The sequence below is a fragment of the Dipodomys merriami genome, unplaced genomic scaffold, assembly GCF_024711535.1.
Source record: "Dipodomys merriami isolate MVZ:Mamm:240054 unplaced genomic scaffold, mDipMer1.0.p SCAF_30, whole genome shotgun sequence".
In the NCBI taxonomy this organism is placed as follows: domain Eukaryota; kingdom Metazoa; phylum Chordata; class Mammalia; order Rodentia; family Heteromyidae; genus Dipodomys; species Dipodomys merriami.
Window position 1 is genome coordinate 15,613,654 of NW_027204493.1, and position 12,629 is coordinate 15,626,282.

The window sequence follows — 12,629 nt, forward strand, 5'->3', positions numbered from 1 at the left end:
TGGTGAAAGTTTTTCAGATGTGTATGTATGTCCAAAAAAAAAATTTTTTTTAACAAGGCTGGGCACCCGTGGCACATGCCTATTAATACTCGCTACTTAGGAGGCTGCGATCTGAGGACGGAAGTTCGAAGCCAGCTCAGAGTGCAAAGTTTGTGAGACTCAACTTCAATTAAGCACCCAAAAGCCAGAAGAGAAGCTGTGGCTCAAGTGGTAGATGGCTATCCTCGAGCAGGAAAGCTCAGGGACAGCCCACTGGCCCCGAGTTCAAGCCCCAGCACAGGCACAGGCGCTAGCGCAGTGCAGTTTATCGTGTGCCAATTCTGCCTGAGTAAAGCTCCTTCTAAAACACACTCTGCATCTGCGGTATGGCCTTTCGAGTGTCTGGGAAGAGGCAAAACAGGGTGAAAAGTGGGTGTCACCGCGTCCTACGTGTTCGCGGACACGCCCCCCTCCCGCACGGTAACTTTCTGGAAGGCGGGCCGCGGTGGGGGAGGAGCTGAAGCCTGTTCTGGAAGGCGGCCAGGCCACGCAGGAGGGGCGGAGGACGGGGCCGGCAGGCAGGCCTCCGCGCACCAATTAGGGACGACGCTCAGCGGTGCCCTCTTCGGACGCACGCCCAGGGCAGGGCGCCCAGCCAAGGCGGGAGCCCGCGGAGAGAACGCACACGGGGGACCGGCGAGGAGACCAGGGCCCCCGCGGCTCCACTCCTCATCCGGCGAGCTGGGGTCCACACGCGAGAGGGCCGGCGCTGGCTACCGGAGCCCGGCGAGGCCTCCGCTGGGGGGCGGGACGCGCGGCCGCCGCTCCTCCCCCGGCCGGGCGGGCCGGGGCCTGCGCCCCGCCTCTCCCACGCCCCCCGCGTCACCGCGCCGCCATGCCGGGCCGCCTGCTGCGGGCGCTGTGGCAGCGATGGCACCGATACAAGTACCGTTTTGTCCCCTGGATCGCACTGAACCTCAGCCACAACCCGAGGTGAGAGGGCCGGGCAGCCAACCTAGTGCCTTCCCTCCGCCTGACAGCCCGGGCTACGCGGCTGCGGACGGCGGAACCTGACGCCCCCGAATAGCGTCAGGCGGAGCGGCTCCAGGGGGCGGAGCGGCTCCAGGGGGCGGAGCGGCTCCAGGGGGCGGAGCGGCTCCAGGGGGCGGAGCGGCTCCAGGGGGCGGAGCGGCTCCAGGGGGCGGAGCGGCTCCAGGGGGCGGAGCGGCTCCAGGGGGCGGAGCGGCTCCAGGGGGCGGAGCGGCTCCAGGGGGCGGAGCCTGAGGCAGTGTAGCGGGCGGGGCAGTGATGGGCGAGGGCTGAGGGGGGAGGGGTTAGCGTCGTGGGCGGGGCCTGAGGCAGGTTGGAGCTGGATGGGCGGGGCTTTCGTCGGGTTGGGCTGTGGCTCGTAGACCCTTTGGCAAGCTGAGGTCTGGAAGCGGGCGCGGGCCTTAGGTGGGCGGGGCCTGGGGCCTCTTCCCAGAGTGCACCGCGCGGCGCGGTCCTCACAAACCTGGTGGTCCGCTGCGTGGAGGCTCGTGGTGTGTCTTCGGCTGTCTACGCTCGCTGGGGCCCTGCAGAACTAGGAGACTTTCTGCGCGGAAGGGGGAGCCTTGGCTCTGAGTGAGCCGAGGCTTGTTTTCCCACTCGGTGGAAGTGATTTGTGTGGCGAGAGCGCCTCAGCTCGGCGGAGACGGAACAGCCGCGTGGAGCTGCTGTGGGTGGAAACCTGCCGCGGGAGGCCTGGCCGCGCCGCCGGGAGCTGGGCCTCTGGTTGGGGTGGGCCCGGCTGGCCGAGGGGCTTAGGGCCAGTGTCGCGGGTGGCACGGTCCCAGCCATCTGCAGGAGGTCAGCAGCAGCGTGCCCGCCCCAGCGGCAGCCCTCTGCGCGAGGCCGGGTTCTGAAAACCTGGGGAAAACAGAGGTCGTGGCCAAAGCTTCCGAGCCACAGGAACGTGCACTCGGGTGCACCATTACCTTAGACCCCAGCCCCCCAAAACCACCCAGAAGCTTCCGTCCTGTTCATAGTAAAAATACCACTCTTATAAAAAAAAAAGTAATACGGTCTGGAAACAAAAGTCAGTAAAACAGTACTCGCAGGAGGAGATACAGCAAAAGATGGAAGGTTACCTTACCTCGGCCTCTGACACTGCTCGCCTCCGATTGTGTTCTCTAGTTGAATTCTCAACGTGAAAATATTCACTTGGCCGGGCGCCGGTGGCTCACGCCTGTAATCCTAGCTACTCAGGAGGCCGAGATCTGAGGATCGCGGTTCAAAGCCAGCCTGGGCAACGAACTCCGTGAGACTCATCTCCAATTAACCACCCACCAGAAAACCGGAAGTGGTGCCGTGGCTCAGGTGGTAGAGCGCTAGCCTTGAGCTGAAGAGCGCAGGGACGGCGCCCAAGCCCAGAGTTCAAGGCCCACGACCAACCAAAAAAAAAAGAAAGAAATTCATTTGACTATTGGGGGTAGTGAGGGAAAGCTGAGCTACACTTCTGCATCTGCTTTAGGACCTCAACCGAGTTCCTTAACATCTCCAGGCCTCACTTTCTTTGCAGAAGTGAGATGGTGTATCAGGGTATTAATTAAATATTAGCCACTTGCAGGAGCAATATTGGGAGTTCGGTCATGTAGATTACCCTCCAAATTCTTTCCTAGACTTCGTTTATGCCTTCCAAACAGATGAGAATGTTGCAGTTCATTAAGGCCAATAACCCAGAAAGCGTCAGGACTGTCTTTTATCCATTGAAGGGTAGTGAATGGAAACTTTCCCCATTTTCAGGACCCTTCGACATGTTCCAGAGGAATCCAAAGACAAAGTTATCTCAGATGAAGATGTCCTAGAAACGTTACTGAAAGTATTCCAGGCTCTGTTCTTAAATGAGTTCAGTAAACAATCAGCTATTTTGACTATGCTTCCAGAACCTGTTAAGTCAAAATATCAAGACCTACTGCCAATGCAGCATCCAAGGGACAATCTGCTTGAAACAAAACATGAACAGCAAAATATTTTTAAACCAGAAGAAATTCTTTATAAGACATTGGGTTTCAGTATTACCCGAGCAACTAGTTCATTGATTTCTGCAGGAAGAGGTGTCTTCGTTACTAAAGGATTGGTACCAAAAGGCGCGGTTGTATCTATGTATCCTGGTAACAGCTCAATTAGTACTACCAAGAGTTTCATATACTGATAAATCAAAGTTGTTAATGCTTAGGCCTAAAATCCTTCGAGTGAAAGTTTGAATGGGAAACCCAGGTTTCCACAGACCTTTAAAATTCTAATTTGGTAATTAACTTTATGTTGTGTGTTAGAAAGTATCCTGAAGTATTTGCTGGGACAAATGCAATTTTTCTTTTAAGAAAATCTTTCTAGTGTTCAAATTTACAAGATAATATGTTCACTTGGACAAGTTATTTAGTATTAAAGAATAAGACAGTTTGTCTTAGTTGTAAACAAAAGAGAAAATGTTATGGTTAACATAAATGGGTTAAAAAATCATAAATCACTAGAAAAAGACTTCTGCTGTTTTTACATGTAGAAAGTAAATCACTTTCTTTGCACAATTGTTGAATACAATGCTATTCAAATAGAATGTTATTTCTTAAACTAACATGCTTTGTTTAGCAGCAAATGTATGTTTGAATCAGGCCTATGTTATTTTCCACCAGGTGCCTTGGCTTACAACTTTAACCCTAGCTACTCAGTATACTGAGATCTACAGACTGTGATTTCAAGCCAGCCCTGGCAGAAAGTCTGTGAGACTCTTTATCTCCAATTAACCACCCAAAAATTGGGAGGTGGAGCTGTAGCTGAAGTGCTAGAGTGCTGGGCTTGAGCAAAAGAAACAAACAAACAAAAAAACCCTCAGAGACAGAGTTCAAGCCTCAAACCCAGGACTGGCATAAAAAAAATTATTTTTCTTCTTTCTTATCTTGTGTCCCTAAGTAAGGTAATCTCAGTTTCCTCCTATACAAATACCTGACTCTGTGAAGATTTTATAGAACAAGCCAACAAACTGACACTAAAATAAACAATACACAGATTAACATTCTCCACACTTAGGAAGCACTCATCTAATGCCTTTCCTCCCCTTCCCTTTTTTATACCTTCCCATCCCCTTCCCTCCCCATTTTTCTTCCTCTCCCTTCCCCTTCAGGCTAGGCAGGTGCTCTACCACTGAACTGTATCTCCAGAAACAAAACACATTTTTTGAGTGACACTTTAGCAGATGCCAAATCACGCTCTGCTTTAAAGATATGTAAAACTTGGTAAACTAGCCTAAAATATGATGCTCATATTACCATTATGGAAAACAGTTGTGTTTTGTTCTGTTATGTGGAGCGTTGGTTTGTACTCCGTTATGGAGCACAAACTCTTTAATTTTTACTTTTTATTGTTATTGTAAAGGTGATGTACAGAGAGGTTTCAGTTACATAAGTCAGTAATGAGTACATTTCTTTTTGAACAGTGTCACCCCTTCCCTCACTGTCTCCTTGCTTTTCCTTCCCATTCCCGCACCCACAAGTTGCATAGTTCATTTTTAACATAGTGTCTATAGAGTACCACTACTGTATTTGTTCACCCTTTGTCCCACCATTTCTGTGGAGCACAAACTCTTTAAAGGGGAAAATAACCAAAGAGAATGTGGCACATTGGAGATGAAGGATTAAATGGAAGAGCATGTATTAAAATGTCATCGTGAAATTGTTTTATACAGTTAATATACACTAGTAAGAATTTTTTGAAGATAGAAGTCTTCCATTGTATGTTTATGTTCCTAAAGAATGGTCTTTATCAGGATTTTGATGGTTTTTACATGTCATATATGTTATTATATAATAGGTACAGTATATCAGAAGTATGAGCCAGTCTTTTTCCAGTCCATTGGAAATCCATTTATTTTTAGATGCCTGGATGGGGTACTCATTGATGGAAATGATAAAGGAATATCAAAAGTTGTATACAGGTGAGTGGTACCCATATTCAAATTTAATTACAGGGTATAGAACCAGACTTATATTGATTATAATCTGCAATATTTTACTTTAAAATGTTTTGTAGCAACACAGTTGCCTGATAGATTGGACAAAAAAAAAAAAGTTAAACAAAATTAACATTTAGTTTGTAGCTTTTAAAATTCCATTTGAAGATATAGAAGAGTCCTTAATGCTTCCATTTGTTTCAGATCTTGTAGTGGGAGAGATCGACTTGGCCCTTTAAAAATGAGTGATAGTACATGGCTAACATCAGAGCTTCATAATCCACTGGCTGTGGGACAGTATGTCAACAATTGTTCTAACTGTAAGTTGGCATCCTGGGGCTGTGAAGTGAGGTGTCGCAGTGGCCAGTTCTCCTTTGCCATCCAGTTGGGTGTCACAGGCAGTTGAGTAACATCTCAGGTATTCCAATCCTTAAACAACTAACATTTTGAGGAAAGATACCACAGCTTATTTAGGGAAATAATGAAATACTTTATTTGGAAATCTTCAGCTGTTTTTGTAATGATTTTTAGTGAATATAAGTAATAGATGATTTGATCATTGTGCTTTAGTGTTTTAGGTTCTGTGTTGATTTCCTTTTTTAAGGTTTTAAAGTTTTCATCATAGAGGTCCTTCACTTCTTTAGTTAAGTTAATTCCTAGGTATTTTATTTTTTGTGGGGCTATTACAAATGGAGTTGCTTTCCTAATTTCAGCCACACTTTTCTCATTGTTGGCATACAGAAAAGCCATTGATTTTTGGGGGTTAATTTTATAACCTGCTACTTTGCCAAAGTTTTGAATCAGCTTGAGTAATTTGGGAGTGGAGTCTATGGGATTCTTTAAATACAAGATCATGTCATCTGCAAAGAGGGAGAGTTTTATTTCTTCTTTCCCTATTTGGATCCCCTTTATGTCTACATCTTGTCTTATTGCTGTAGCTAGGCATTCTAATACTAGATTGAAGAGAAGTGGAGAGAGTGGGCATCCTTGTCTTGTTCCTGAGTTAAGAGGAAATGGCTTTAGTTTTTCACCATTGAGTATAATGCCGGCTGTAGGTTTGTCATATACAGCCTTTATTGTATTGAGGAATGTTCCATGGATTCCTAATTTTTCCAAAACCTTCATCATGAAGGGGTGTTGGATCTTGTCGAATGCTTTTTCTGCATCTATTGAGATAACCATGTGGTTCTTATTCTTGCTCCTGTTGATGTGATGAGTAATATTAATTGATTTGCGTATATTGAACCAGCTTTGCATCCCTGAAATGAATCCTGTTTGATCATGGTGTATGATTTTTTGGATGAATTGTTGAAGTCGATTGGCCAAAATTTTGTTGAGAAGTTTTGCATCAATGTTCATCAAAGAAATGGGTCTATAGTTCTCTTTCTTTGATGAGTCCCTGCCTGGTTTTGGGATGAGGGTTATGATGGCTTCATAGAATGTGTTCGGTAGTGAGCTTTCTCTTTCAATTTCATTGAAGAGTTGGAGGAGTATTGGTGTGAGCTCTGCTTTGAAGGCCTTGTAAAATTCCGCTGTAAAACCATCTGGTCCTGGACTTTTCTTAGCTGGGAGGTCTCTTATTGCTGTTTCTATTTCAATGCTTGATATGGGCCTGTTGAGCTGGTTTAACTCATCTTGGTTTAGTTTTGGCATGTCAATATTTGCTAGGAAAAGGTCCATTTCTGTCAAGTTCTCAAACTTATTAGCATAAAGTTTTGAGAAGTATTCCCTTATAATGTTCTGAATCTTGGTTGTTTCTGTGGTGATGTTTCCATTCTCATCTCTGAGTTTATTAATTTGGGTGTGTTCTCTCCTTTTTCTGATAAGATTTGCTAAGGGTCTGTCAATTTTGTTAAGTTTTTCGAAGAACCAACTCTTTGTTTTGTTGATTCTTTCTATAATTTTTTTGGATTCTAATTCATTTAATTCTGATTTAATTTTGATTATTTCTTTCCGTCTAGTGGATTGGGGTTTATCTTGCTGCTCTTTTTCAAGGAGGTTTAGATGTGTCATTAAATTGCTAGTTTCAGATCTCTCCAATTTGTTGATGTAGGAGCTCAGAGCTATAAACTTGCCTCTGAGTACTGCCTTTGCTGTGTCCCAGAGGAGCTGGTAGTTTGTGTGTTCATTTTTGTTGAAAAGCATGAACATTTGAATTTCCTTTCTAATCTCTTCCATGACCCACTGATCATTGTGCTTTAGTGTTTTAGGAGGTTTGTTTTGTTTTGTTTTGTTTGCCAGTCCTGGGGCTTGAACTCAGGGCCTGGGCACTATCCCTGAGCTTCTTTTTGCTTGAGGCTAGCACACTACCCCTTCAGCCACAGTGCCACTTCCGGCTTTTTCTGTTTATGTGGTACAGAGGAATTGAACCCAGAGCTTCATGCATGCATGCTAGGCAAGCAGTGTACCACTAAGCTACACTCCCAACCCTACAAGTTTTATTTTACTTATTTTGTTGTTGTTTTGTGCTGAGTCTGGGACTTGAACCTTCAGCTCATCTTTTTCACTCTCAGCTGGTGCTCTACCAAATGGAGCCACACCTGCAGTCTAGTATTTTGCTGGACTAAGATTTGTCTGCTTGTACTGGCTTCAAACTGGTCTTCAGAACTCTGCCTACTAAAAAGCTGAGATTACAGATGTGAGCCACTAGAGCCCTGAGATATATATATTTTTTAGCATTTTTAAGCAAAATTAATGATTGTTTTATGTTTCTTTATATAGCATTATAAGTTAGCCATAAACTGTATCCCCTTTCTCTTGTTTGTGAGAAATTTATTTTTTTAAGATGATTTTTCCATAGGTAAAAGTTTGATCATATGGCCACATTGTTAGCATGTGGGTTTTGATATTAAAGAGACATGAACTTGAAGCCTGTTGTTAACCAATAACTGTCTGAGCCTCTAATTCCTGATATTTGAAAGATAAACAAGGAAACATGTATTTGTTATGTAAGCTTATATGTATGTCAACATACACTTTACTTTTTTAATTTTATTGTATTATTTATCACTTATGTAGTCTTCACAATGCCTATAACATAATAGTCACGTTTTTTTTTTTACCATGTTCTAATAATTTACAAAAGCATATATCAGGGATCATAATTAAATATTTTTTCCTTGACCTTGTACCATGGCTCCTTTTCTGAAAATTATATGTCTATTTCTAGACAGAGCAGCTAATGTCTGCTACCAGGAATTCGATATGCCTGCAGTTTTCCCTATAGAACTGAAGCAATATATTCCAAACATTGCCTACAACTATAATGAACAAAGGTTAGTCTTGTAAAGAGCATTTCCTGTCTTCTTTTGTATGCTGAACTTAAAAAAACTGTATAGAATTAGGGATAAAATTAATTTTTAAGAAAATTAACGGCTAAGACTGTAGCTCAGTGGGAAGTATTTGCTCAGCATGTGTGAGGCCCTTAGTTCTCTGTCCCAACTTTGTCTAAAAAAAAAAATTACAAGTAACTTAAATTTTTATGCTCATAAAACAATGTTTTAAAGTAGGATTGATTGTTTTGTTCAGTACTGTGGCCTGAACTTAAGAGTGTTGGCCTCATAGTCCAGTCTAATACAGGCTGATTTGAAAGTAAAACTTTTTACTTATCTCATTCTGTTTATTATTAGACAGTTATTGCACATATTTTTTAAATTTGTTTTTTGGTGGTACTGAGGTTTGAACTTGGCTTTGTGCTTTCTAGAAAGACACTTTATCACTTGAGCCACACTTCCAACACACTTTTATTTTATGCAGTATTTTACAGGTATCAACCTTAAAGCTTTTCTAAGTGATTATTTTCCTTCCCACAAAAAATGTTTGTAAATACACATTTTTTTCGAGATATGGCCTTGCTCTGTGGCCCAGGCTTGAACTCACAATCCTCCTACCTGAAAACTAGGATTACAAGTTTGTGCTACCACATCCCGCTTAGAAGACATACTGTTTATATCATTTCACTGAGTTGCTAGCAAACTTAATTTTATAGGAGGCCTATAAATTGCCCTTTTAAGATGAATGATATTTAAAACTTGGACTAATCACTGTACTTAATAACTTTTATGTCTCTATGGGAGTTTGTGTGTTTTAACAATTAGGTTTTCTTGGCCCATGTACACTGACACATGATGTCATTTACAATGTTCGTTTTTTTTCGGTCATAGGGCTTGAACCCTGGGCTTGGGCACTGTCCCTGTGCTCTTCAGCTCAAGGTGAGTGCTCTACCATTTGAGCCACAGCACCACTTCTGGTTCTCTAGTGGCTTACTGGAGATGAGTCTCATGGACTTTCCTGCCTGGGCTGGTTTTGAACCATGATCCTCAAATCTCAGCCTCCTGAGTAGCTAGGATTGCAGGTGTGAGCCACTGTCATTTACAGTTTTAAAGTTGTATATATAAGTGTTTTCTTGTCCAGAACATTTTTTTAACTCCAATTTCAATAATGTTTTTATCTTTTAGAATATGAGATACCAATTAATAAATGTTAACTATAATCCTTCTAAAAGAACAAAAATTGTCTGATACTCATGTTTGGAGCACTAGGAACATTTTCAAACAGGTGATTGATAGCAATTTGTGGTCTTTTAAAATAACAGACTGTCCAGTCACTGGTGGCTCACGCCTGTAATCCTAGCTACTAAGGAGGCAGAGATCTAAAGATTGCAGTTCAGGCCAACCTGGGCAGAAAAGTCCATGAGACTCATCTCCAATTAACCACCAGAAAGCTGAAGTGGTACTTAAGAAGCTCAAATGATAGATAGAGCACTCTCCTTGAGCTGAAGAACACAGGGACAGTGCCCAGGTCCAGAGTTCAAGCCCCACACTGAAATAAAATTAAAATAAATAAACAGATAAAAGACTGGGAAGTGAAAGTGTGGCTCAAGTGGTAGGGCACCAGCCTTGAGCAGGAAAGCTTAGCAAGGACTGAGAAGGTGGCTCAGCTTGCCTAGCATGCATGAGGCCCTGGGTTCGATTCCTCAGTACCACATAGCAGAAAAAAAAAAGCCGGAAGTGGTGCTGTGGCTCAAGTGGTAGAGTGCTAGCCTTGAGCTGAAGAGCTGAAGGACAGCACCCAGGCCCAGAGTTCAGGCCCCACCACCAGACCCCAAAAAAAGAAAAAAGAAAAGAAAGCTTAGCAAGAGCACAAAGTCCTGAGGTCCAGCCCCAGTAAAAGCATGAGGGAGTGTGTACACACACATGAGGGAGCATGTACACATAAGGGAGCAAGTACACACACATGAGGGAGCGTGTACATGAGGGAGCACGTACACATGAGGGAGCACGTACACACATGAGGGAGCACGTACACACACATGAGGGGGCATGTACTCACACATGAGGGAGCATGTACACACATGAGGGAGCATGTACACACATGAGGGAGCATGTACACATATGAGGGAGCGTGTACACACATGAGGGAGTATGTCCACACACATGAGGGAGCACGTACACACACATGAGGGAGAGTGTGTCCACACACATGAGGGAGCACGTACACACACATGAGGGAGAGTGTGTCCACACACATGAGGGAGCACGTACACACACATGAGGGAGCACGTACACACATGAGGGAGCATGCACACACCTGAGGGAGTGTGTGCCCACACATGAGGGAGCGTGCACACACATGAGGGAGCACATACACACATGAGGGAGTGTGTACTCACACGAGGGAGCACATACATACACATGAGGGAGTGTGCACACATGACGGAGCGTACACAAACACATGACAGCACATACACACATGAGGGAATGTGCACACACATGAGGGAGCACGTACACACATGAAGGGAGTATGTACACACATGAGAGCACATACACGAGGGAGCGTGTACTCACATGAGGGAGCACTACACACATGAGGGAGTGTGTACACACATGAGGGAGCGTGTACACACATGAGGGAATGTGTACACACATGAGGGAGCATGTACACATGAGGGAACAAGTACACACATGAGGGAGCGTGTATGCACATGAGGGAGCGTGTACGCACTTGAGGGAGCATGCACACACATGAGGGAGCATGCACACATACATGAGGGAGCATGTACACATGAGCGAGTGTGTACACACTCATGAGGGAGCACGTACACACATGAGGGAGCATGTACACACATGATGGAGCACGTACACAGGGAGCACATACACACATGAGGGAGTGTGTATACACACATGAGGGAGCACATACAATATGGAGCACATACACATGAGGGAGCATGTACACACGAGGGAGCATGCACATACACATGAGGGAGCATGCACACACATGAGGGAGCACGTACACACACATGAGGGAGCACGTACACATGAGGGAGCGTGTACACACATGAGGGAGCGTGTATACACATGAGGGAGCACATACAATATGGAGCACGTACACACGAGGGAGCATGTACACACGAGGGAGCATGCACACACACATGAGGGAGCATGCACACACATGAGGGAGCACGTACACATGAGGGAGCGTGTACACACATGAGGGAGCGTGTATACACATGAGGGAGCACATACAATATGGAGCACGTACACACGAGGGAGCATGTACACACGAGGGAGCATGCACACACACATGAGGGAGCATGCACACACATGAGGGAGCACGTACACACGAGGGAGCGTGCACACACACATGAGGGAGCACATACACACTTCAAATACAGACTAGACACTCGGTGCTTTAGAGTATCTGCAGTAGGGAAAATAATTATTGTGGAAATTGAATACATGAACTAAAATGTAAGAAATCTGATAAAACTTTGTATCATCCTTATAGGCTATATTCAAAATATAAACCACCTTTTCTCTTTTTTTTCAGGCCACTTCGATGTGTTGTTCTTGTTGCACTTAGAGACATCAATCAAGGAGAAGAGCTTTTTTCAAACTACTATACAATTATCAGCTGACTTCTTGAATTGTAAACTAGATTTTTCTGCCTTGCTTTTAATTCTGTTTTTTGTTAATCACTTAAGTGTCACCTGCCAAACAAATATTTTGAGACCTAATTGGAACAGGGACTTTAATTTTTGAATTGTATTAAATTTATGTTCTGATTTCAAGGTAAAAGGTACTTGTTTCATTACAACTTCAAATTTGTAGCACAATACCAATTTTAATTGGTTTTCACCTAAAGCCACAATGGCTTATTAAAACTACTTGGGGGCTGGGAAGGTGGCTCAGTGGTAGAGCGCTTGCCTTGCATGCTCAAGGCCCTGGGTTCGATTCCTCAGCACCACATAAGCAAAAAGATAAAAGCCGGAAGTGGCGCTGTGGCTCAAGTGGTAGAGCACTAGCCTTGAGCTGAAGAGCTGAGGGACAGCGCCCAGGCCCAGAGTTCAGGTCCCACGACTGGACCCAAAAAAAAAAAAAAAAACTACTTGGGCTGGGAAGGTGGCTCAGTGGTAGATTGCTTGCCTTACATGCATGAGGCCCTGGGTTCTATTCCTCAGCACCACTTAAACAGAAAAGGCTGGAAGTGGCGCTGTGGCTCACGTGGTAGAGCACTATCCTTGAGCTGAAGAGCTGAGGGACAGCACCCAGGTCGAGTTCAGGCCCCACGACCGACAAAACAAAAAAAACTCACTACTTGAATTTATAATTTCAATCTTCATTTATTTTGTATACCTCTATGGTGGTGATTTATAAACTTTTTAGGC

General features: G+C 44.4%; 1 protein-coding gene across 3 annotated transcripts; it reads left to right on the top strand.

Moving 5' to 3' along the window:
- The first annotated feature begins 868 nt into the window (after nt 1-868).
- Setd9 (SET domain containing 9) lies at nt 869-12,032 on the top strand. 3 transcript variants are annotated; one of them, XM_070041200.1, is made up of 6 exons: nt 869-972; nt 2,764-3,131; nt 4,825-4,948; nt 5,168-5,283; nt 8,133-8,238; nt 11,792-12,032. In XM_070041200.1, exons 1-6 carry the CDS (start codon nt 875-877, stop codon nt 11,877-11,879), a joined length of 900 nt encoding a protein of 299 aa, XP_069897301.1. In that variant the 5' UTR covers nt 869-874; the 3' UTR covers nt 11,880-12,032. The 3 variants fall into 3 exon arrangements, with proteins under 3 accessions (XP_069897301.1, XP_069897300.1, XP_069897302.1); XM_070041199.1 differs by lacking the exon at nt 8,133-8,238; XM_070041201.1 differs by lacking the exon at nt 8,133-8,238 and having other exon boundaries at nt 2,764-3,107.
- The last annotated feature ends 597 nt before the right edge of the window (nt 12,033-12,629 follow it).